The sequence below is a fragment of the Dipodomys merriami genome, unplaced genomic scaffold (assembly GCF_024711535.1).
Source record: "Dipodomys merriami isolate MVZ:Mamm:240054 unplaced genomic scaffold, mDipMer1.0.p SCAF_1, whole genome shotgun sequence".
NCBI classification, from domain to species: Eukaryota; Metazoa; Chordata; class Mammalia; order Rodentia; family Heteromyidae; genus Dipodomys; species Dipodomys merriami.
Window position 1 is genome coordinate 6805026 of NW_027202270.1, and position 26362 is coordinate 6831387.

Here is a 26362-nt window from a genome sequence, read left to right on the forward strand (position 1 = left end):
TGGAACTGAACAGCATCCACCGAGCCAGCCCAGGCCCTACCCCCAGATCCACCATCTGCACAAGTCCGCTCTGCAGTCATGTACAGCAAATCTACACGTTTATTGTTCTGTTCTAGAATGTGCTTTTTCCTCAGTGAGCTTTCAATCAATCCAGGATGCCCACCTCCCCTCGTAAAAACAAAACGAGACACACACACATACACGCATGCCACCCTCCGACCAGGAGGGAATCCCTGGCCGTCAGTCTCTAACAAATATTGACACAGAGGAGGAAAAAGCATGTTGAAATGTATTAGAATCAACCTGTACAAAAAAAAAGTTAAAATATAACCTGAAACTGTTCGAATTCTGAAAGTCTAGTCAAGTCCTTCTTCTGGCCAGGAGTACGGTGTCATCACGGGGCTGTGGGTCGCCGCTGAGGCAGGGAAGGGGGCAGAGCAGCAGAGTCTTTCGCCAGACTGAGGCCCCGCCACGAGGCGTGGAAGAGGCTGAGCTGTCAGAGGCCGGGAAGAGTGGCCAGCAGAGGACATCCGGCTGGGGAAACAACTTCTGCCATCTGGGGGACCCCCAGCTCCCTCCGTCGGTGCTCAAATACCAGAGGTGAGTCAGCCAGCACTGACGACAGATTGAGCCAGGCTCAGAGAGGCTGAAAACCCGCAGGTTTAGTAAACATAGCCCAGCATCGCGTCCCTCCACGGCCTGACTGAGAGCTGCCCACAGGGCTAAGGCAGGAGACGGAACAGCACGCGTGGCTTCCTGGCTAGAGACGCCTGCACCATGGTGGGGACAGTGGAATGGGGGCTGGAAAGGAACGAGGTGGGGCCTCCTCCGCAGCCATCCCCAGGCCGGGCAAAGCTGCCTCCGGCTTATGTGCTGAGCAAAAGAACACAGAGACAAGAACCTCCTGCAGGGAAGGCGGGCAGGGCCGACCCGTGAGGACGGAGGATGGCATCCCATCCGTGGAGCCCCTGAGTCTGAAGGGAGCATGTGGAGAGGAAGGGGTGGGAGGAGGGTGCATGGTTGGTGGGGAGGTGCTGGTGAGGGGGGTGGGCGGCGGGTCTGGCACTCACTGCAGGTAGAGAGGGGAGGACAGAGGCTCTTGGTGTCCCCTCCCCACCTGCCCCAGCCAGCCCTAGTGGCGGCCGGAGACCAGACCTTTCACTTTGGACATCTTCTTGGTGGGCTGCCTCTGCTCGGCGTGGGGCGGGCACTCCCGCTCGGCCAGCTGCTGCTCCATCTCCTGAGCCGACGATGAGGCGGTGGCTTTCAGTGTCTTCTTGATGTTGGTGACCTGGAGGGGGAAGCGGGAGGGGGTCAGCGCCAGCACTCACAGTATGGAGGCCGCTCCCCCGCAGGATCAGGGAGGACCGCGCGGGGCTGCCACAGGGAGACCGAGATGAGTCGTGCAAACAGTGGAACAGTGCTTTCTTGGTCAAAACAGGCAGAAATGGTCCGTGTGACAGGTAGAATGCAGGGGGCAGACAGCAGCGGCTGCAACCCCCACAAAGAAGGGATGATCTGAGCATTCTGGGCTCTGTGACTGCCACGTGCAGAGGCACGAATATCCTCACCAGAGCACAGACCACACAACCCCACCATTCTCTCTGAACAAACAACTAGAAAATAACATCCTGACAACAGGCAAATGAAGAAAATGTAAGAAGACACTTGCAAATGGCCACATGTGGCAAAACACAGCGGAGATGCTGGCACAGAGGAGGCCGAGGCAGAAGGACAGCGAGTTGCAGGTCAGCCTAGGCCACACAGACAAAAATCAAATAACAAAAAGCCGGGGACCAGTGGCTCACGCCTATAATCCTAGCTACTCAGGAGGCTGAGATCAGGATCACAGTTTGAAGCCAGCCCAGGCAGGAAAAGCCATGAAGTTCTTATCTCCAATAAACCACCAGAATATTGGCAGTGGCACTGTGGCTCAAGAGCACTAGCCTTGAGCTGAAGAGCTGAGGGACAGCGCCCAGGCCAAGTTCAAGCCCCATGACTGGGGGGGAGGAGGGTAGAAGGGGGATTATTTTCTTTCAGTCAATGAAGTAGGGACTCAAAAAATATCTAAGCAACTTCTGAACACTTTTCCGTTCTGACACCGATTATCCATGCCATCTGGTACTACTGCATCACATGTATGCAATAGTTTTCAAAAACCAGTCTGGTTTTTGGTGGCTGAATGCACAGCCCTGGGCTCCCCTCATCCTGGGTAGTGCCTGAGGAAGATGTGGCTGCTACAAGGGAGTGCTCTAGAACACGGCCGTGCACTCCACACTGCTCAGCACTGCTCTAAGGGCAGACCACAGGCTATTAAGGGTTCAGAGCTTTGCAGATTTTGTAAGATTTGCATAGCTTTTACTGAGGCTCAAAAAGTTTCACATTTCCCCAGTACCTGGCAAAATCCTATTCAAGGAGGCTAAGAGCTGAAGATTGCCGTTTGAAGCCAGTGCAGGCAGGAAAGTCTGTAAGACTCTGACCTCCAATTATCCACCAAAAAGCCAGAAGTGGAGCTGTGGCTCAAGTGGTAGACTGCCAACCTTGAGTTAAAAAAAGTTCAGGAACAGTGCCCAGGCCCTGAGTTCAAGCCCCAGTACTGGAATATGCACGTGTGCACCCATGCTTGCACACGTACACACGTGTGTACACACACACACACACACACACACACACACACACACACACACACACACGGTTTCCAATTCTGGAGGGCTTTAGGATTGAGCTTTTCAAATCCATTAGGGACGCTCAACCTATATGTAATACATTCTGAAAAGTGTACTAGTTTTTACTTGCACTAACGATATAACGGGATTAAATTTGGTTTTTATAAATCTGTTTTCTTTTCTAATATAATAAGCACACAGTGAGCACCTTCTGTATGCCTCTAGCATCCACACTTGGTACCACACAGACCCAATGGGAAACATCAAGGCTACAAGCTCTGCTTTCTCATCCTGCACCAGTCTAGTCCAAGTTCCCTAGAAGACTATTAAATCCACACATTATTTTGACTTGTGGAGGGGGCCATGGACTTGGCCTCTCATTTCGTTCCCTCAAATATAAATCCTTAGCGCCATCTAGTGACAGCAACAGGCTCTGCCAGCATTCAATATCATTAACACTTTAAGCCCCCAAAACCCCAGCTGCCAGAGAAGGACTTCCAGTGCTAACCAAGACCAGAGATTTTTCCTAAAGAATCTGTGTGTTACCAATGCAGATGACCAGGATATAAAGGCTGCAGCCTATGTCCAAGAAGTGTCCTCAAAAGTGTCCTCACCAACCACACTCACAGCCTACCTTCATCTTACTTCACTCACTGAATTTTTCCCTTTCTGATTGTGTGCTTAAAAAGTTTCTAATAGGGCTGGGAAGGTGGCTCAGTGGTAGAGCGCTTGCCTTGCATGCATGAGGCCCTGGGTTCGATTCCTCAGCACCACATAAGCAAAAAGAAAAAAGCCAGAAGTGGCGCTATGGCTCAAGTGGTAGAGCTCTAGCCTTGAGCTGAAGAGCTGAGGGACAGCACCCAGGCCCAGAGTTCAGGCCCCATGACTGGACCCAAAAAAAAAAAAAAAAAGTAATACAGGACTAGGAAAGTGGCTCAGTGGTAGAGCGCTTGCCTTGCATGCATGAGGCCCTAGGTTCAATTCCTCAGTACCACATAAGCAGAAAAAGCCACAAATGGTGCTGTGGCTCAAGTGGTAGAGTGCTAGCCTTAAGCTGAAGAGCTGAGGGACAGCGCCCAGGCCCAGAGTTGAGGCCCATGACCGCCAAAAAAAAAAAAAATGTTTTTAATACACATCCATTTGTTTGTTTCGAAGATAAACGAACACCAGGCACAAACCTGTGCAAAGGAAGAACCAGTACCCCCAAGATGGAAGCAAAAGCTCTCTTCCTCCTCACCTCTGCCTCCACCTGCTGCTGAGTCCGGTGGTGGTGCTCTTTGTACTGGTTGGCTCTGAGAACCTGCTGTTCGATGCCCAGCAGAACCGCTTCGCAGCCATCACACCTGCAACGGGAAAGCAGCCCTGAGCAGCCAGGACGCTCGGCGAGTCTTTGGCCTCAGGCACCCCCTCCCAAGGCTTCCCAGCACCTTATGGGACTTACTTTAACACCTCTGACTGCCCCCCCCCTTCCAAAAGATCAACTGATCTTTTGTGTAATACAAAACATAAAAATGGTGCTTTGTGGGTAGTTTCTTGAGACTGAAGAAGGAAGAGACCTACAGATGGCACTGAATAGTCCCTTTCCTCAACAGGAGGCTAAAAAGCCTCCTATTTGGGGACTTGCCCTTTTCCTCAAAAGTTGAAGTTTCTTTTAATTGCACACACTCCTACTCTTTCTGATTTTCCTGTTTTTATTTTGAAATTAAAAAAAAAAAAAAAGTTTGCAGGGCACTGGTAGCTCACACCTATAATCCTACATACTCTAGAGGCTGAGATCTGAGCAGAGCAGTTTGTAATTAGCCTGGGCAAGAAAGTCTATGAGACTCCTAACTAACCACTAAAGATATCAAAGTGAAGACACGGCTCAAAATAAGTTAAAAGACAACATCCAGGCCCTGAATTCAAGCCCCCAGTACAGTCATAAATGGATGGATGGACAGACGGAATACTGTAAGCTGGGCACCAGAGACTCATGTCTGTAACCCTTGGCTACTTAGAAGGCTGAAAACTAAAGGATCATGATTTGAGGCCAGCCTGAGGAAACAAAGATTACTAGACTCCATCTCCAAATTAACTAGCAAAAACCAAGGCTGGAGGTATGGCTCAAGTTGAAGAGTGCCAACTTAGCAAGTATAAGGCCCTGAATTCATTCTTTTTGTTGGTGGTGGTACTGGTGATGGGGCTTGAACTCAGGTCCTGGGCACTGTCTGAGCTCTTTTGCTCAAGGCTAGTGCTCTACTACTTTGAGCCACAGCCCCACTTCCCAGTTTCCTGGTAGTTAATTGGAGATAAGAATCTCATGGACTTTTCTGCTCAGGATGGCTTTGAACCTTGGTCCTTAGAACTCAGCCTCCTGAGTAACTAGGATTACAGGCGTGAGCCACCAGCACCTGACTGAGGCTCTGAATTCAAACCCCAATAAAGCCAATAAAAAAGATCCAATACTGGATTCAATACTGTACATAGTTTGGTGTTTTTTTGGTATTGCTCAACACAGTAATTCTGTTCCAACCCAATGCGCCAATAACTCAGTAAGAATTATACAAATCTACCCTGGTAAACACCCTTAGACAGGAGTTTGGATAATTCCTCCTGGCCAGCCATTGGGGACTGAACAGAGAAAACTGGGCATGGTCAATCGTGTATGGGGATCACACTTCAGACAAAAATCTGTACATATTCAGGGCTGGGAAGGTGGCTCAGTGGTAGAGTGCTTGCCTTGCATGCCTGAGGCCCTGAGTTTGATTCCTTAGTACCACATAAGCAAAAAGAAAAAAGCCAGAAGTGGCGCTGTGGCTCAAGTGGTAGAGCGCTCGCCTTGAGCTGAAGAAATGAGGGACAGCGCCCAGGCCCAGAGTTCAGGCCCCACGACCGGACCCAAAAAAAAAAAAAAAAAAAATCTGTACATACCCAAGTGTCCTCTACTTGGGAACAAGCCAGAGATTCAGTTAGTTGTAAAGAAAACACTTTCCCTGTGCACGAAGCGTGCCGCTCTGCTTGCTGAGGTGGGCGGGCGTGCCTGTGCGTGCGTGTGCATGAGTGCGTGTGCGTGCGTGCGTGCGTGCGTGCATGTGTGTGTGTGTGCCTGCGACACTCCCTTCCTCCTCCAGTTCCCCTCCACCCCTGCTCGCCCTCACAGCTTCTCTAACATCATCTGGCTGTGTATGTCCCAACTTAGTTAAGTAACTATAAATCCTTAAAGAATATGAAACTGCACTCCCAGGCAATCACATTCCACTAATATTAATGAGAGTATAGCTAAGGTTTTTGTTGCTTTTATAGTACCGAGGACTGAATTCGGGGACTCATGCTGCAAACTCACTACCACTTGAGCCAGACTGTTTTTCAAAAAAGGTCTTGCTAACTTTGCCCAATCTGGCCTCAGGCCACAATCCTTCCTCTGATTCCTAATTAGCTGGGACCATAAGCCACTAAAACCAGCCTGGTTTTGAGACAGGGTCAGCCCAGGTTGGCCTTGAACTGTCATGCTCCTATCTCTGCCTCCCACGTAGCTAGCATTTCAGACATGGTCCTCAATTATTAGCAGGATGTAAATGTATCAATATATAGTTATCATATATTCTGTGTGATATAGTTAACATGTGATATAGACTTTCAAATGCAAAGTCATGTGTTCCAAAGCAGAAAAAAAGAAAAAAAGCCTTATGTGTAATATCCCTCCCAGTAGTTCATAAATTCCAGAGCAATGGTACTGACTCTGAACATAGATTCTCTTAGCCTTTCAACACTGACATCGGAGCTTAGTTGGGAAGAGCGGGACGGGTTACACACAGCAAGGATGCTGGGTAGGTCATCGCCCACTAGTAAAAAAAGCCCCCAACTGAACTTAAGAACTAATCTACAACTCTGGCCCAAGGAACCCCGAAGTGATTCCTGCTGGCAGGCATCTGTAACACAAACACAGCCCCACTTTCCTGCTCACTGTCCCAAGGCCTCAAGACCTACACCAATCCCTCGGCAGACTTCCGGAAATCCTGCTTGTATATGCAGAGGCAAGAAGGACATGCCAGCCAGGCACTGATGGCTCACGCCTGTAATCCTAGCTACTGAAGAGGCTAAGATCTGAGGATCGCGGTTCAAAGCCAGCCTGAGCAAGAGAGTCCATGAGACTCTTATCTCCAATAAACCCCAGAAAACTGGACGTGGCACTGTGGCTCAAGTGGTAGAGCACTCGCCTTGAGCTGAAGAGCTGAGGGACAGCGCCCAGGCCCAGAGTTCAAGCCCCATGACTGACAAAAAAAAAAAAAAAAAAAAAAAAGGACATGCCAGGCACCCCAGCCTGCCTCACCATTCCCTCAGCGTCTTCACAATGTTCCTGATGTCCTGCTTCCGGATGTCCCGGCCAATGCAGAAATCCACTTCAAGCAGCTGCTTTCGCTGGTCCAATTTGCCTTGGATGATGTCCGTGTAGACAGCTTCAATGATGAGGTCCTCGAGTTCCCGGAGATTCCTCATCTCCAGGTCCTTCAGCAGCACAGAGTAGGGGATACACTGTGGAGAGGGTCATGTGACATCGTTACGGAAACCACCTGGTAAGCAGTAATGAAAATTCAGGTTATTACACAGAGCCAACAACTGCTCTGGGCTTGGGCAATGCAGGCCAGTGGTAATAATTAACACATAGTGACCATGAGACGGGTGAATGAACTGTGAGACCAAAGGCCTCTTCCTGACTCTCTACATCCTGGACTCTACCCAGCTCTCACTTCCATACCTGGAGCATGCTCTTACAGATCCTAAACCTCCTTCCAGAGGAAAGAGAAGCACTCTGCTGCCTTCTGGAAGCACGGAGACTGCAGAAAGTACCAGAATATCATAAACCTTCAACAGATCTTGGACAATGAAGAGAACTGGCTGCTTTCCAGAAGAATGACAGAAAAGAACTAAACCACCAGCACATCTTCCTACACATGGGCAGTGGAGATGGTCAGCCCACGAGCATCGTGAAGCTTGCTCCTGCTTCCTCAGACTCTTGGAACCAAAGCCAAATCCCCACCAACAGTTGTCTACTGGGCTGCATCAATGTTCTACATGACTCCAAGACAATAAAGTATCTAAATACGTAGGCTGGGTACAATGGCTCACACCTGTAATCCTGTTTGGGAAGCAGAGATCAGAAGGAGTACAGTTCAAGGTCAACCAGGCAAAAAGCAGGACCCCATCTCACAAACTAAGCTAGGCATGATGATGAACATCTGTGAGCCAAGCTATTTGGAGGCATAAAGGAGAGACTGTCTCTGAGATCAGCCTTGAGCAAAAACATGAGCGCTTATCTAAAAAATAATTAAGGCGCCGGTGGCTCACACCTGTAATCCTAGCTACTCAGGAGGCTAAGATCTGAGGATCATGGTTCAAAGCCAGCCCGGGCAGTAAAGACCATGAGACTCTTATCTCCAATAAATGACCAGGAAACTGGAAGTGGCACTGTGACTCAAGTGGTAGAGTGCTAGCTTTGAGCTGAAGAGCTGAAGGACTGCACCCAGGCCCAGAGTTCAAGCCTCACGACCAACAAAAAAAAAAAGGCAAAACTGGGCTGGGGTGTTGTAAAGTGGCAGAGCGCCTGCCTAGCAAGTACAAGACCCTAAATTCAAACTCCAGTGCCACAAACAAATAAGCCATTTCCTGCAAATCCACTTCGTATCACTACTACTTCAGAAATGACAGATCTAAATAAGCAACTGTACACTGAAGGCTCATGTCTGCAATCCCAGCTACTCAGGAGGCTGAGATCTGAACAAGGTTTGAAGCTAGTCCTGGCAGGAAAGCCCGTAAGATCCTTATCTCCTATTAACCACCAAAAAAAAACAGAAGTGGAGCTGTGGTTCCAGTGGTGGAATGCTTTTTCTGCATTGAGCAAAAAAGCTCAAGGATAGTGCCCAGGCCCCACGTTCAAGCCTCAGGACTCAGACACATGGATGGATATGGATACACACACACACACACACAAACACCACAAACCATCTAACTAAATAAATACCCACCACTAGCCTGGGCACAGCACACTGTGCACTGAGCACTGGAGACACTGGTAACTTGCTAAGAGATGTTTGCTGTTTGAAGTCTTTTTTTTTTTTTTAATTTTCCTTACTTTTGGTTGGTTGTGGGGCCTGAACTGTAGGCCTGGGCATGGTCCCTCAGCTCTTCAGCTCAAGGCTAGCGCTCTACCAATTGAGCCACAACGCCACTTCCAGCTTTTTCTGCTTATGTGGTGCTGAGGAATCAAACCCAGGGCCTCATGCATGCAAGGTAAGCACTCTACTACTGAGCCACCTTCCTAGTCCGAAGTAAGTCTTTAAACAGCAGCAAATGCTTTCCCTGAAGGAGCCCCACACCAAGCCAGAGCAGATACCTGCTGGTGCAATCACTAGGGGACATGCTTCTTTTCCTGGGTGGAATGGGAATAAGTCTGTACACTATTTCTCTTTTTCCTTTGCCAAGTAAATTCCATGCATTTAGGAGATGACTACCATGTATAGAGGGCAGTTCCCTCACTGATGCCAATGAGATACCCAACTTGGGGTTGGGAGAAAGACAGGAAAGGGCTGGGCACCATACCTTCATTCTCGATGCCAAGCTCACGATGGTGAGGTGCTTCAGCTTGTTCTGCTGAGCTGGGCTCAGTTCTGGCAGGCTCTCCTTGTTGGCTGCTCAGTCCCACCCACCACAGAAATCAAGACACAAAATAAAGTTAGGATTTCTTTTATGGAGTGAGCTCACCCACTCCCCGCCACATCTACAAGGAAATCACTGTCAGGAATCTGCACTTTTCATCAGGCAAACACTCCATGAGCACCTCCTGCCTTATCTGGAAGACCACATGCTTATCCCAAAGAAAACGCTCAGTCTCTACACACAAGGAGTTTAGGCTCCTCCTGAAAGCCAGGCGTGAGGAAACAAAATGCTCCAACAATCATGCTAATACAGTACTCCAAATCCTTTGCAAAGCCATGTGCCTTAAGCATGGCTTGTACAATACATGCACTTTCTAAAGGGGAATCAAAATAAGGGCTCATGGAGAACTGCAGCACATAACTTCCAGAGGCCTCAGCCACACAACTCAATGGCCCAGGACTTGTCCACAGCCTACAAATGCTGTGGACAGGCAGGCCCATCAGAGACAGAGACTATTAGAAGAGGAAGGAAATGAAAAGACAAAAAAGAGGGAAAGACACATGAGAAGGGAAGGAACGGAAGGCAGCAGACGTACAGAAGATAAAACGCAAAGCTTCATGGGAGAGGTAGAGCTTGAGATAAGCCTGAAGGATGAGCCAAAGCAGCAATCACAGTAATGATCACAGCAGCAGCTGTGTACATAGACTCTGGATTCCAAAAAGCTGAACCAAGCCCTAGGACTGAACTGACACTCACAAAAAAGTGCCAGGTTCCAGTGGTTCACATCTATAATCGTAGCTACTCAGGAAGCTGAGATCTGAGGATCAAGGCTGGAAGCCAGCCTTGGCAAAAAAAAAAAAAAAGTGACTAAGATTCTATCTCTAACCAGTCAAAAAGCTGGACAGAGGGCTGGAAGGTGGCTCAGTGGTAGAGTGCTTGTCTTGCATGCTTGAGGCCCTGGGTTTGATTCCTCAGCACCACATAAGCAGAAAAAGCCAGAAGTGGCGCTGTGACTCAAGTGGGAAAGTGCTAGCCTTGAGAAGAAGAGCTGAGGGACAGCACCCAGGCCCAGAGTTCAGGCCCCACAACCGACAAAAAAAAAAAAAAGCTGAACTAGAGGTATGGTTCAAGTGCAGGAGCTCCAGTCACGAGTGAATAGCCAAGCAAGAGTACCAAGATCTGACTTCAAGCCTTGATATCATTATACAAGGCGCACATAAACCACAACTAAGTCTAGGGATGTGGCTCAATGGTAGACTGGTACATAACAGAATGTTAAAAATGAGTATAAGGAGATTTGGTGGTATATCTCTATAATCCCAGCAGCTGGGAGGCTAAGGAAGAAGGAATGGGAGTTCAAGGACAGGCTGGCTGCAAAGTGAGATCCAAAACCCAAAAAACAAAGGAAAGAAAGATAGAGGAGGGAAAGGAAGAGGAAGGAAGGAGGGAATAGGAAGAGAAAGAGGTAGGGAGGAAGGGGAATATTTAGTTTTTAGCAGTACTGAGGTTTGAATTCAAGTCTTCATGCTTGCTTAGCTTGCTTGCTCAGCTGACATTCTTGAGCCGTGACTCCAGCCTGGGTTTTTGCTGATTATTCTGGAGACAATCTTGTGGAATGTTCTGCCTGGGCTAGCTTCTAACCTAGATACTTGGGCTCTCAGCCTCCTGAACAGCTGGATTACAGGAGGGAGCTACTGGTACCCAGCAAAAAAAACTATTTTGATAACAATGAAATATTTTATTAGTGGGTACACTAACAGTTCATGTCATTGCTGAGTGCTTTATAAATACCAGTTCTCAGTAGTTCATCTGAGAAATAAACAGGGCTCTATCTGTGGGTGGACATATAAGTCCCCATTTTAACCCAGAGGAGATAAAAGGGGAAAGAGGAAACTTCTTTTGGAAGCTCACCTACAGAAGCACAGTAGGATGAGAAACAACCAGGTCAAAAGTCTTCCCCTTGCCAGATGCCAGTGGCTCACACCTGTAATCCTAGCAACTCAGGAGTCTGAGATCTGAAGATCGAATTTGGAAGTCAGCCCAAACAGGAAAGTCTGTAGGACAATTAACCACCAAAAAACTGGAAATGGAGTTGTGGCTCAAATGGTAGAGTGTTAGCCTTGAGCAAAAAAGCTTAGGGATAGTACCCAAGCTCAAGATCCAGAACCAGCACACATACATGCATACATGCTTGTGCGTGCATACACACACTGTATCTTCAACACTGATGAACCTCAGAACCAAGCAACAATGTAAAGACAAGCATTTTGAAGGCTCTTAACCAACTCACCCATGTAATCAGGGTATGTTCCATAGGCAAACAGGTTCAGCAACTGCAAATAAGCAGCATTAGCCCCTTCTGCAAGCTGAGGAGAAAAAGCAAAGTTCACCCAAGAACAGACATCTACCCATCACTACAGTGTTACACAGGACTGGTGAGCACATGCTAAAGACCCCCTGACTGTTTACTCCACACATTTCAGTGGCCTGTGAGGTCTCTTCCAGACCGTTAGTTAGAGCCTTGGTGAACAAGATTGTTACAGTCTCAAAATGAGTCATTCTCCCTTGGGAAGATGAAAATGTTTTACACTAAATACAATATGCTCAAATTACATCTCTCTCTTCTTTTTCTAATTCTCTCTTCTTTTTCATGTTCTCTCTCTGTCTGTCTCTGTCTCTGTGTCTCTCTCTGTATCTTTCTGTGTCTCTCTGTCTCTCTCTCTCTCCAGTGTGCATGCACAGCACTCAGCACTGGAAGCAGTGCAGGTTTTCTCAGGATTCCCTTTGTATCCAAATCAAGACTGGCTGGACACCAGTGACTCAGGCCTATAATCCTAACTACTCGATGAGGCTGAGATCTGAAGACTGCAGTTCAAAGCCAGCCCAGGCAGGAAAATTCATGAGACTCTTATCTCCAATCAACTTCCAAAAAGCAAGAAATGGAGCTGTAGCTCAAGTAGTAGAGTCCTAGCCTTGAGAACAAAAGCTTAGAGGTAGCACTCAGGCCCTGAGTTGAAGTCCCAGGACCTGCACAAGAAAGAAAAAAAGAAAAAAGACTGGAGCAGTCCTGTGTACAAGGTGTGATATTAACACAAACTGAGTTAAACTTAGTTCCACATTTCAGGACTACTGTGGACTATGAACCTTGGGAGAGATGTATGTGTATGATGGAAAAGTCAGGCTGGGTTAAGAAATCAGAGTATAAAACTTTCCAGGACCAGTGGCTCACATCTATCTTTACTCCTAGCTACTTAGGAGGCTGAGATCTGAGGATCATGGTCCCAAGCCACTCCAGGCAGGAAAGTTTATGAGATTCTTACCTCCAATTAAGTACCAAAAAAGCCAGAAGTGGCACTGTGGCTCAAGCAGTAGAGTGCTAGCCTTGAGCACAGAGAAGCTCAGGGACAGTGCCAAGGCTCTGAGTTCAAGCCCCAGGACTGGCAAAAAAAAAAAACAAAAACTACTTACTTTTTACTAATGCTGATGGCAAAGAGCCATCTGTAGAAGAAAACCCAAAAGCACCACTGTTTGATCTGGAAATGCCCTCCTGCCTACCTATATCTACCTACACTACCTGCTTCTTAAACTGCAAACAAGCTGGTCCTCTTTCTTCCAACTTCACAAAACAGAAAACAAAAACAGAATTAACAAGGGGAAGATACCAACGGCAAATCTACACAATTTTAGCTTGTTTTTAAAAAATAGCTAAAATTTGAGCCAGCGTGGGCAGGCAAGTCCATGAGATTCTTTTCTCCAATTAACCACCAAAAAGCAGAAGTGGAGCTGTGGCTCAAGTGGTAGAATGCTAGCCTTGAGCACAAAAGTTCAGGGACAGCACTCAGGCCCTGAGTTCAAGCCCCAGGACCACCATGCCCCCCACCACACACACACACACACACACACATTCCAGAACTACATCTGTAATTTCAGACCACTGAAAGGTAACAAGCTTATAACCAACTCACACATGAAAAAATATACACTGTGGGGAGATAAAGGTGATTTACTAAGCACCCCAGGAAGAAGTCTACTTACTCAGGTTACATAAACCTCCAGTAGTCCCTGACTCAGAGCTGCAAGAGAGCTGGTACTTTTCAGATAATTACAAATGAGCTGGAAGAGACTCTTTTCTCAAGAGTACATACTCCAAAACTTGTCCCTACTATCCTCAATCAATAATGTAGCACCATTTTTAAGTCCATCCATTTCTTCTTACTAATCTTTCATAGTTACAAAAAAAAAAAAAAAAAAAAAAAAAAAACACCTACCTGGCATATTTATTAGGGCTTTTCATGAGTCTAAAGTGCAATGTTATCTTTTGGTTATCTCTTCTGCAAAAATAAACCCAGTTCTCTCCAATCTTTCTCAAACAATTCATTTAAATTTTTACTGAAAGCCTACTATGTTCTTAGTTCCAAGGAAACTTAACACTTTAGCCAGCAAGACTGACATGAAAAACCAATTTGTAATTAAAAAATAGAAGTGCTCTCTTTTTCCACCTCTGGCCATCAGAGTAAGAAAAGCCATGTGTGGGCTGGTAATGGGGGACTACTCTAGTCTCCTGATTAAGAGGAATAAGCAAGCTGGGCACCAGTAACTCCTTCCTATAATCCTAGCTACTCAGGAGGCTAAGATCTGAGAATTGAGGTTCAAAGCCAGTCCAGGAAGGAAAGTACATGAGATTCTTACCTCCAATGCTTACATACTAGAGCACTAGCCTTGAGCAAAAAAGCTAAGGGGCAGCATCCGGGCTCTGAGGTCATGCCCCAGTAATAGCACCAAAAAAAAAAAAAAAAAAAAAACAGAGTAACAAGAAGACATATAGTGCCGCTGAGCCCATTAACATGAAGGCCCACAGCTCAAGTTACAACTGACTGTGGGAGCAGAGCCAGCAGCTGATGGAAAAGGTGGCATGGTCACCATGAAAGTGATGACCCACCCAACAAAAGCCAGCCGCCTCCTACGTGCAGCCCTGCACCACCAAGAACTCGGGGACCACTCTTGGCAACATCCAGCACGGAAGTACCACACTGAGAACTGTGCAGCATGCCATCCTGCGTAATGATGGCCGCTGATGGCAAAGAGGAAACTGACCTCCCCAACCAACACATCTGGAGCTCTGAGCACTCTTTCAAAGTAGAAAAGATGTTTGTTCTTTACTTAAAGAAATGCAGAAAATTTTAAGTGTCTCAGGTGACATGTAGAGATTGAAAGAGTAAGATACTTTATGTCTCTTTGTGCCATATGGTCATTCAACAGATCTCATTTTTGAGGTGCAATGACAAAAACTGGATACAACAGTCAAACTAAGCAAACTGGAGCACTCTCTCAATTACATGCCTTTTAGCACATTTACTTCATTTATTTCAGCACTGTCCTTCCACAGAAACCATCGGTATTTTCCTACTCAGGCCCATGTTATACTTAATAGCAGTAATGTCTGCTCTGTGTGTTCCAAACCAATCTTCCCTCTCTATATTGCTTTGGAGATTTTGTCCTTCAAAATGCTGGTGCCTCACACCAGTAATTCTAGCTACTCAAGAGGCTCAGAACTCAGGACTGCAATTCGAAGTCAGCCTGGGCAGAAAAGCCCATTTATACTCCAATTAATTACCCAAAAAGCCAGAAGTAAGCTGTGGCTCAAGTGGTAGAGCACTAGCCTTGAACACAGGAGCTCAGAGACAGTATTCAGGCCTGAGTTCAAACTCCAGAACTGGCACTATGTTTCTAATTTTTCAAGAGAACTGTGACACTTTTACTATCATTCAGATAGCTAACAATCCAATTCAATTTGACCCAAGTTCAGGAAAAAATACTGAATAAAAGGAGCCCAACACAGTACCTCTGACAAGTAATTCCCATTCCTCAACAGGGTACCTAACAAGATCCTTGTAACTCAGCAATGAAACTCTATGAGAACCTGGAGAATTACAGAAAAGATGACAAGAGAATGATGAAAGGAGTGATGTTGATCAAGATATACATTGTGTACATACACTGACAGGTTATATGGAAATCTTTCTGCAACTAACTGAAGAAAACATGTTTTAGAAGGTTACTTTGTAATTAACCTATACAAAAAAAAAAAGACAAGAGAGGGTTTGAAAGCCACTCTTACCTCCTGCACATTGGCTAGTTCCAGCAGTTCTCCAAAGACGTATACTCCAGGAGCCTCCAACACCTGACTTATAAGAGCAGTAAGGGCTGAGCCACTGGTACCTTTGGCTAATAAAATAAACTGCTCCAGGAGGTTACTTGAAGGTTTCTGTTCACCTGCCATTCTCTGGCCTTGAGATCTGTCCAAAAGGGAAAGTGTGTCAGACATTCTTCCTTCTTCTTTCCAGATACCAAAACACTTGGATTTTACAGTGTTCACAAATAAAAAACAGCTACCAAGTCAAGAAGCAACGACTATTTCTTGAGATGGGTAAAGTTCAACCTAGCGCTAATAGGACTTTCTCCTCACTTCTTAAGTTTGAAATACACTTTGTAAAAGACATCTGTCCTTCCAAAGGTATTACCTTCTAAGTTCTTCCCCCCCCCAAGTCATGGGGCTTGAACTTGGGGGCCTAAGTGCTGTCCCTGAGCTCTTTTTATTCAGGCTAGCATTCTATCACTTTAAGCCACAGCTCCACTTCTGGTTTTCTGAGTAGTTTATTAGAAATAAGAGTCTCATGAACTTTCCTGCCCAGGCTGACTCTGAACTATGATCCTCAAGATCTCAGCCTCCTGAGTAGCTAGGATTAAAGATGTAGCCACTGGTGCCAGGCTCTACCTTCTAAGTTCTTAAAGCTTATGAAGACCTAAAGAAACACAGGGGTTTCTTAGGGCAATATTACAGCTTATGTATTGTCTAAAGCCAGACATAGATTTTAAAAAGACAATAATTTTACTTCATTAAAAACAAAACATGGGGGAGGGGAGGTCAGGAGGGAAAAACTGGGAGAAAAGTAAATGAGGGAAGGGGTGAAACTGTTCAAAAAGAAATGTACTCAGCCGGGCGCCGGCAGCTCATGCCTGTAAGTCCGTGAGACTCTTATCTCCACTAAAACCACTAGAAAACCAGAAGTGGCACTGTGGCTTAAGTGGTAGAGCACTCACCTGGAGCTGAAGAGCGCAGGGACAATGCCCAAGCCCAGAGTTCAAGCCCCACGACTGACAAAAAAAAAAAAGTACTTATTACCTAACTTATATAACTGTAACCCCTCTGTATATTACCTTTACAATATAAAAAAAAAAATTTAAACCTCATTAAGAACTGCAGGTAAGGGTGGAGAGGGAAGGGATGGTAGGGGGAAAACAAAGGAGGAGGTAACAATGCTCGATAGGAAATAGAAACTTATTACCTTACTCATGTAAGTGTACAGTATTTTTACAATAAAAAAGAATAAAAAAGAAAAAAGAACTGGAGGTTAAAAAAAAAGATGAAGAACAATAAAATAAAATAAGAACTGGAGGTATATGTAGTTCAGAGGTACAGTAATGCTTAGCAATCCCAAAGCCCTGGGTTCCACCCCTAGCAACACAAGGGGAAAAGAGAGAGAGAGAGAGAGAGAGAGAGAGAGAGAGAGAGAGAGAGAGAGAGAGAGAGAGAGAAACATTTAAGCATAGGAAAGTGAAAAAAAGTCATTGTGAGTAATAAGGAATAACACACAAACTTAAAAAAATACATGAGTAAGTCTATGGGGAAAATCCATCCATCACTGACCGGTGACATTTTGCCAAATGACTTCAGACCTTGTACTAAATGTCAACAATAACAGAATTTGAAAAACAATTTAGGCAGGGGGAGGATTGGGTGGGGGGGGAGGCTGGGAAGGGATGGGAAGGGGAAACAAAGGAGGAGGCTACAATGCTTGATAAGGAATGTACTCATCATCTTGCCCATGTAATTGTAACCCCTCTGTACAGTATTTTCACAATAAAAAATAAATAAAAATTTAAAAAACAATTTAGATATTGTATTGCCATCTCCAAGACAATTTAGTTCCAGAGGGCCCTTCAAATACACAACCTAATGCATGCTGAGTGCACACCTCTTCTATAGAAGTCACACACTAAAAAAAAAAAAAAAAAAAGCTAGCTGCAGTGGCTCACACTTGTAATCCTAGCTACTCAGAAGGCTGAGATTTGAGGATCGAAGTTCAAAGCCAGCCTCATCAGGAAAGTCCATGAGATTCTTATGTCCAATTTACCAACAGAAAACCAGAAGTGGAGTTGTGGCTCAAAGTGGTAGAGTATTAGCCTTAAGTGAAAAACTTAAGCAGTGCCCAGGCCCTGAGTTCAAGCCTCATGACCAACAAGAGTGAATATATATATATATATATATATATATATATATATAAAATAAAATATGGTCTTCTATAAATGATACATTCTTTGGAATATAACGAAGGGAAAGAGGTTTGTATAACTGAATGACACAAAGGAGAATAGCTTTGGACAAGAGAAACTATGTCTACCTGTACAGCAGCAACTCTCATATTATTAGAAAAACAAGTATGTGACCTCACATAGATCACCTCATAAAGTCCTGTCAGAGACAGAAAAAGTGAAGTACTAGAAAATAAAGGGTTCTGGGGAGAGAAGAGAAAGCAAAGGTGAGAGAATGACAGGTAGAGGGGGAAGGGAGGAGGAGGCCAGGGAGGTGGGGATGGTGGACAGGAAAGAAGGAAGGACTAACTGGCTCAAATGGATCCTAAAAGACACAAAGGAGGATCTCAGCTAAGAGACAAAAAGAGAAGTGTTAGGGGTGAAGTGGAGGCAAGAAATGGGGAGAAATTTCGGTGCCTCCAAAAGATCTCAGTCAAGAGCTAAGCTTGTGAGAAAGCATGTAAGACCGTGGCAGTCACTTTCTCCTGGAGTGGGGGTGGGGGTGGGGTCCCGAGGCCAGGGGATGGAGATAAATTCCCCACAGGAGAGGGCGCTACTTGGGTGGATAGGAGGAGGACAAAAAGGCAGGCTTGGGGGACAGCTCGGAAGCCGAGGGTCGCCAGCTGATGGGGGTGTCAGGATCGGAGACCCACGGTGGCAGAGAGGTGGGGGTCGGGGTAAGGAGGATGAGGGCGGCAGACATTGGTGGAGGTCAGGGTCGGAAGGCCGAGGGCGGCGGACAGAGGAGGGGGTCGGGGAAAGGAGGCCAAGGGGGGCGGAAAGAGGTGGGCGGGGGGGGGGTTGGGGTCAGAGGGCGAGGGGCGTCGGACAGAGGTGGAGGTCGGAGTCGGATGCCGAGGGTGGCGGACAGAGGTGGGGATGGGGTGTAGAGGCCGAGGGCAGCGGACAGGGGTGGGGGTCCGGCAGGGCGGAGCGGAGCCCGGGGCGCCATCCCGGGCGGGGGCGGGGCGGGGCCACCGGGGTTTCTGTGGTGTCCGCGAAGCCCGAGAGGCTGCCGAGACCCACACCTCGCCCCACGGCCCGCCCTCCCCACGCCCTCTACCTGTCCCCGCGAGTCTCTCTGGTCCTCTCGTCGTGGTCGCCGGCGCGGCCTCCCGGAGCCTGCCCGCAGGTTGTCAAGCGTCCATGATCAGCCCGGCGTCCGGCGCTTTTCTACCTCCGCCGCCCCGTCGCCGGGGTGGCTCCCCCGGAACCCGCACGCGCTGCACTCGAGTTCCGCGCGCACAAGGTTCCGGGGGGGGGAGGAGAGAGAGCGAGAGCAAGAGAGAGCGACACCGCGAGACAGCAGGGGGTCGGGCCCAGCTGCGGTCTGCGGGCTGGTGGAGAAGCGAGTGAGGAGGGGACCCAGAAGGATGGGGCCCAGGTGATCCCAGGGGCCTAACCGAGGCTGTTGTAACCATCCAGGGCCCTAAACCCATTCTTGGAGCTTTATCCTTGGAGCTGCCGATGGAAAGTATGGCTCCTCCCGGTACAGAGAAACGTGAGGCCTAGAAACAAGCAGCATTGTACATAGGGGTATAAATTCAACAAGTCAGATAGATAATCAGTACAATGCATCTCGATCAGTGTCACTCCTTCTATTGTTCTGCTGAAACCAAGGAGCATGTTCTTTCTTTTCTTCTTTCTGGGCACTGTCCCTGAGCGCCTTTTGTTCAAGGCTAGTGCACTCCTCCACGTGAGCCACAGCTCCACTTCCAGCTCTTTTAGTGGAGATAAGAGTCTCACAAACGTTTCTGCCTGGGCTGGTTTTGAACCACAATCCTCATATCTCAGCCTCTTGAGTACCTAAGATTACAAGCCCACCTGAAATGTGCCTACAGCTGTGACTTTTTGCTAGTTAATTGGAGATGAGAGTCTCCATATTTGTCTCTCCAGATTGTCCTCATCCCTGGATTCTCAGATCCCAGCTTCTTAGTAGCTGGGATTATAGGCATGAGTTGCACCAACAATGGTTCTTAGAATTGCACTGGATGCCAGCTAACTGCCCTGGAAAGATGATTAAGAAATGCCACATAATTGGATAAACTGATTTCTTTTCTTTATAGCCACAGACATTTAAGTCTTGAAGACAAGGAAAAGAGCCCTATTTACCTACTGAGCAGTGGAATGTGAAATCAAACCCTCGGATGCTTAGGAGCTTCACATCAATCAAATCATTTCTTAAAAAAATGCTTTTAGCATCTATAATGTTCTAGCTAGTGTTGGATAAAACACAATTCTTGATAAAACAAAGGTTTTTTTCCCCTCAAGAAGCTCCAGTGGGGGGATGGGAAGGTGGCTCAGTGGTAGAGTGCTTACATTGCATGTATGAGGCCCTGGGTTCGATTCCTCAGCACCACATAAGCAGGAAAAACCAAAAGTGATGCTGTGACTCAAGTGGTAGAGTGCTAGCCTTGAGCTGAAGAGCTGAGGGGCAGCACCCAGGCCCAGAGTTCAGGCCTCATGATGGACCAAAAAAAAAAAAAAAAGCTAATAAATATATTTTAAAAAAAGAAGAAGCAGCTCCAGTGTATTAAGTGTGGTGAAAAAGATATGACATCACTTTCAAATTGTAGAAGAGAATAGAGTAAGCCAGACATTGTGGTTTACACTTGTAATCTGAGTTATTAGCTATCAGAGGTTGGGAGAATCAAAATTCCAGCCTGTTCAAGCAAAAGGTTAGTGAGACCCCCATCTCAACAAATGAAGTGGGTCATCCCAGCTATGAGAGATTAGGGGAGTATCATGGACTCATGCTGACTTGAGGACAAAAATTCCAGATCCTATCCAAAAAAATAATGGAAGCAAAAAAGGCTGGGGGCATGGATCAAGCAACAGATAACATAGAGCATATGCCAGGTGAAGGGGTTTTTATTTTCTCTTAAGTGTAACAAGGAACTGTTAGGGTTTTTAAGGTGGAAAGGAGAGTGAAGAACTGCCCTCTGAGAATGATCACTACACGGGTGATACAGGACTGAGATATTTGTAGACAGGACTGGAAGCAGGGAAACTCCTGAGATGATTGGTTTTTTTTTTTTTGGTCCGGTCGTGGGTCCTGAACTCTGGGCCTGGGCACTGTCCCTCAGCTCTTCAGCTCAAGGCTAGCGCTCTACCACTTGAGCCAAAGCACCACTTCCGGCTTTTTTCTTTTTGCTTATGTGGTGCTGAGGAATCAAACCCAGGGCCTCATGCATGCAAGGCAAGCACTCTACCACTGAGCCACCTTCCCAGCCCAATGATTGGTTTATTCTAGATAAAACACAGGAGATTTGAACAAAATTGGATATGAAAAAGAAGGGCCTGGGGCTGGGAAGGTGGCTCAGTGGAAGAGTGCTTGCCTTGCATGCTTGAGGCCCTGGGTTCAATTCCCAGCACCACATAAGCAGAAAAAGCCAGAAGTGGCACTGTGGCTCAAGTGATAGGCACTAGCCTTGAGCTGAAGTGCTGAGAGACAGAGGCCAGGCCCAGAGTTCAGATCCCATATCCAACCCCAAAAAAAAGAAGAAGGGCCTGGTGCTGTAGTGAATGCAGAGAGAGGGAAGGATACCCAGGATTCTAGCCCGAGGGACCCAGGCTGACTGAAGATGGTGCTAAATGCATAGGGCAGTGGAAGCAGGGTGGGAGGAAGACAACTGGTTACAATCTGGGTTAATAAAATTTCTAGCAATAGCAGGGCACCGGGGGCTCAGGCCCATAATTCTAGCTACTCAGGAGGCTGAGATCTGAGGATTTCAGTTCAAAGCCAGTCCAGGCAAGAAAGTTCATGAGACGCTTATCTCCAATTAACCACCAGAAAACCAGAAGTGGCGCTGTGGCTCAAGTGGTAGAGCCCTAGCCTTGAGCTGAAGAGCTCACGGACAGTGCCCAGGCCCAGAGTTCAAGACCCACAGGGGGAAAAAAAAATCTAGCAATGCCTCTGCATGGTCGAGGGCAGTCCAGACTCCACAGGGCTGCAGTAAAAGCCCCTTCCCAATGTGTCTCCCACTAGCCCTTCCAACCTGGTCTCCCCTACCACCTTCATAGCCCAAACTCCAGGTCTTTCTACGTCCAGCCAACTTGGATCAGACCTGTGCTCAGGCTTGCTTCTCTTCTTTTTTGAAATGTTCTTCTCTCATTGTTTAAAAAAAAAAAAAACTATTAGGGGCTGGGAAGGTGGTTTAGTGGTAGAGCGCTTGCCTTGCATGCTCAAGGCCCTGGGTTCGATTCCTCAGCACCACGTAAGCAAAAAGAAAAAGCCAGAAGTGGCACTGTGGCTCAAGTGGTAGAGCGCTAGCCTTGAGCTGAAGAGCTGAGGGACAGCGCCCAGGCCCAGAGTTCAGGCCCCACAACCGGACCCAAAAAAAAAAAACTATTAGCCGTACAGACAAAAATTTTCTAAATTCAGGCCAGATACAGGTGGCTCACGCCTAGAATCCTACCTACTCAAGAGGCTGAGATCTGAGGATTACCATTTGAAGCCAACCCAGGCAGAAATGCCTGTGAGATTCTCAGCACAAATTAATCAATTAAAGCCAGAAGTAGAGCTGTGGCTCAAGTGGTAGAGTGCTAACCTTGAGGAAAAAAGTTCAGGGACAGTGACCAGACCCTGAGTTCAAGCACCAAGAATGCCATATGTGCACACACACACACACACACACACACACACACACACACACACAAAAGTTCAGGGACAGTGACCAGACCCTGAGTTCAAGCACCAAGAATTCCATATGTGCGCGCGCGCGCGCGCACACACACACACACACACACACACACACACACACACACACACACACACACACACACACACACACACACACACACACACACACACACACACACACACACACACACACACACACACACACACACACACACACACACCCTAAATTCAATACAAAATAAGTTCCATGAGAAAACACTAACATACAACATTAAAATTAAAAATTTCTAATTACACAACTTGTGGGTGGAAACAGGAGGGAAAAACTGGTAGCAAGGGAAGGGATGACACTGTCCAGAAAGAAATGTACTCTTATCTGACTTAGGTAACTGCAACCCCTCTATACCATCATCTTTATAAAAACAATAAAGCAAAAATAAAAATAAAGCCTGGCACTGATGGATCTTAGCTACTTAGGAGGCTGAGATCTGAGGATCATGGTTCAAAGCCAGCCCACAGAAAAGAACATGAGACTCTTATCTCCAAATAACCACCAGAAAACTAGAAGTGGCGCTGTTGATCAAATTGGTAGAGCACTAGCCTTGAACAAAAAAAAATCTCAGGGACCATGCCCAGATCCTGAGTTAAAGCACCACAACCAACAACAACTACAACAACAACAAAGAAAAAAACAGTACTCATTACCTGACTTGTGTAACTGTAACCCCTCTGTACATCATCTTGTAATAACAATTTAAAAAAAGAAAAAAAGAATCACAAAAAAAAATAAGAATTTCTGTTTCAAAAGGCCATCAGTAAGTGAGTGAAAAGACAAGCCTCAGCCTTAGGAAAGAAATCTGAAAAGCACAGAGCACAGACCACACAAAGGAACTCCATATCCAGACTATGGAAAGAGTGACAAATCAGTAAGAAGGCAATCACCTAATTGTTTAAAAATGGGGGACACTGGGGAAAAGCGAGGGAAAGGATAACAATGCCCAAAAAGAAATGTCCTCATTACCTGACTTATGAAATGGTAACCCCTCAGTACAACACCTTATAACAATAAAACTATACTTTAAAAAAACACAATCAAGAAAAAAATGGGCAAAACTTGAACAGGCACTTCACAAGAGGATATTCAAATAGGCAATAAGCATAAGAAAAATTCTCATCATCACAAAAATATAAATAACTTCATAAAATCTGCCACTTAACCAGATAACTAAAATTAAAAAGACTGAATAACAGCAGTTTTCACAAGGATACAAGACAACTAGAACTCTCTCACATTTCTGGTAAATGCATAAATTATACTATTGTCTTGGAAAGCTGGCAGTATCTACAATCTCTGATCGTATTCATGGCCTCCAAGAGACCCACCCAAAGGAAGATATGCATGCTCATGTAAGTATGCAGCTGTGGCCAGGTGCTGATGGCTCACCCCTGCAATCCTCCAACTTGGAGGTTGAAAGTGGGAAGATTGAAGTTTAAAGCAAGCCTGGGAAGAAAAGTTGGTGAGACATCTTCTCAACTCCTAAACTGATACAAGGTTCATCCTTGTCATCCTAATCTATATGCTGGGCTGAGACCCAGAGCACTGCAGTTCCAAGTCATGTGTCCTAGTAGGAAGCAAGAGCCTATCTTTAAGATAACCAGCAAAAAAACAAGACTGAGGCATGGCTCAACAGTAGAGCACCTACTTATTAAGTATAAGACCAAGTTAACCCCAGTACCATCACCACCCGAAAAAAAAAAAAAAATGAACCTAATGTTAGAAACAGTTTTAAAAAAAAAAGTCTAGCTGTCACCAATAATTCAATGTCATATACATACAACTGGCAGAAAAATCTCACAAAACTGTTGACGAATAAGCCAGACATATACTGTACACACTGTATGATTACACTTAAATGAAATTCAAAACTGATCTAGTCAGTAATAAGTCAGAAAAATGGCTGCTTATCTCCAGAAATAAGAGCACAGTTCTGATTATGAAGGGGCACAAGTGAATGCTGGAAATGTTCTTTATGTTGATTTGTGTGGGGACAACAGGGATATATATGTATACCACAGGTATACCTCATGAACACAAACATTTAAGGGAGTCTTGTATAGTGGCATACATCTGAATTCCAGCACTCAAGAGGATAAGGCTTTGAGTTCAAGACCGGCCTGGTCTCTACAGAGCAAGCTCTAGGGTAACATTGCAAGATCCTATCTCAGACAAATAGAAGACATGTAAACAAAACATTTAAAGATTTAAAAAATTCATAATATAGAAAAAATTATCCTACCCATCTTTCAAGTTCAAATGACACTTTGTCCATAAAGGGTTTTTTTGGTTTTTGTTTTGTTTTGTTTTTTGGTTGAGAGGCTTGAATTTAGGGCCTGGACACTGTCCAGGTTCTAACCTCTTTTGCTCAAGGCTAGCACTCTACCACTTGAAGCCATAGCTCCATTTCTGGTTTTTGAGTAGTTAATTAGAGGTAAGACTCTCACAAGCACTTTTCTGCCTGGACTGGCTTTGAACCCCGATCATCAGAGCTCAGCCTCCTGAGTACCTAGGATTACAAGCATGAGCCATTGGCGCCCAGCTTATCCATAAAGTTTTATCAGCTGTTATGAATCTCTCCATCAGAGCCTCTGTGGCAGTCTGATGTCATTTCTTTCATGTCATTTTGTCACACTCCACCTTGAGTCTCCTTATTTGACCATATCTTTCACCTTCACTGACTCAGTGCTTGACAAATAATAGAACCTGAAAGCATGTTTGTTGAGTTACACGGAAAAAAACTGGGTGGGTGCCTAGATGAGTACAAAGGGGGGACAGGAACAGGAAAGGAGTCCTAGGAAAGGTCAAAGGAAGTCTCCTAGGAGACTTCCATTCTAATTTTACCTACTTCCTGAAATCACATTAAGAGTCACCTTGAAAGACAAAGAAAAAAGTCAAAACACTAAGTCCTACCTACACTAAGGATAAATAAATATCACTTTTTCACTTTCAGGAAACCTGCTCTGGGAGTTTCAGTCTTGGATGGGAAAACTCTTCTTCAAGGAGAATAACAATCACATTGTCATGCTACTAAAAATAACATCCCCTGGGTGTGCAAAGAGCCACACTGCACATCAGAAAACTTAAGGCCGAATTCGAACTCTGTTCCCACCTATAGCCAATCTCTTCTCTCTGGGCCTCAATTTCCTCGTATGTAAAAACAAAAGGAACTGGGTTGGCAAACTGTTTATAAAGTCCCTTCCTGTACTGACATTCTGACTATAAAGGTCGATAGCTCTCTCAGACCAAAGCAGGGGCAACACCAAAACCCCAGCAACACACGCAAAAGGCGCCGAGACCCACCGACGAGCAGGATTTGAGGAAGTCGTTCGGTTCCACAGTCTTTCATGGTTTAATGAGTGGTTTTTGTTTGTTATTTGCAGCCTTACCATGATTTGCAGAAGACTTCTGGGTTCCGCGTAAGCAGAAGTTAATAAACGGTGGGCTGTCATCTCCTCTTGAGGGGGAAGAGGGTCTTCCCGCCCGCCTTCAAGCCTCAGGGATCCAAATGCCACCAACCCGACTCGCGGGTTGAATTTGCGCACACTGCGCGGCACACTGGAGCCTAAGTTAGATGGACGGGACGTGGGGAATTCTGGGATTTGTAGTCCTCGGCTTCTGGTGGTTGGCGGGGATCTGAGGTCCCTGCCGCGCCCTAGAATGCTGGGAAGTGTAGTCCTCGCTACTTTTCACAGTGCAACCTGCCATCGTTTCAGACCGCTCGTGTGCTCAGCCACGGGAGTAAGCCCCCTGAGCCTCTTCTGTTCGTAAGCCGTCCCTCCGCTGGGGCAAACTCTAGGCAACAACGAAAGAAATTTTTGCCCTGTGGGACCTCTCGAAGAGGGCCTTTCCCATTGACGCTCTCCGTCCCCCTGCGAAGCCGCTGGACATTCTTATTGGCTAATGAAGATGTCAATCACCGAGGCTGGCTTGCCATTGGCCATTGGGGAGGGCGCTCCGTGGCTAGAGGGAAGGAGAAGGGATCAGGAGCGG

At 46.3% G+C, this 26362-nt stretch overlaps 1 protein-coding gene across 3 annotated transcripts; it reads right to left on the reverse strand.

The window, feature by feature from the left end:
- Positions 1 to 76: 76 nt before the first annotated feature.
- Cops7b (COP9 signalosome subunit 7B) lies at positions 77 to 26353 on the reverse strand. Of its 3 annotated transcripts, none has more exons than XM_070014917.1 (7): positions 25759 to 26353; positions 15418 to 15595; positions 11590 to 11665; positions 9243 to 9331; positions 6976 to 7178; positions 3904 to 4009; positions 77 to 1291 (listed from the first exon to the last, which is right to left on the reverse strand). In XM_070014917.1, exons 2-7 carry the CDS (start codon positions 15577 to 15579, stop codon positions 1133 to 1135), a joined length of 795 nt encoding a protein of 264 aa, XP_069871018.1. In that variant the 5' UTR covers positions 15580 to 15595; positions 25759 to 26353; the 3' UTR covers positions 77 to 1132. The 3 variants fall into 3 exon arrangements, with proteins under 3 accessions (XP_069871018.1, XP_069871010.1, XP_069871027.1); XM_070014909.1 differs by lacking the exon at positions 25759 to 26353 and adding an exon at positions 18736 to 18969; XM_070014926.1 differs by lacking the exons at positions 11590 to 11665; positions 15418 to 15595; positions 25759 to 26353 and having other exon boundaries at positions 6976 to 7216.
- Positions 26354 to 26362: the final 9 nt, after the last annotated feature.

Excerpts from the sequence above, each read along its gene's own strand:
- Cops7b (XM_070014917.1), bottom strand. The coding sequence starts at position 15,579 with ATGGCAGGTGAACAGAAACCTTCAAGTAACCTCCTGGAGCAGTTTATT. Across the intron at positions 11,666-15,417 it reads AACTAGCCAATGTGCAGGAG|CTTGCAGAAGGGGCTAATGC; the intron begins GTAAGAGTGGCT and ends TTTTCTCCTCAG. Across the intron at positions 1,292-3,903 it reads AGCAGCAGGTGGAGGCAGAG|GTCACCAACATCAAGAAGAC; the intron begins GTGAGGAGGAAG and ends TTCCCCCTCCAG.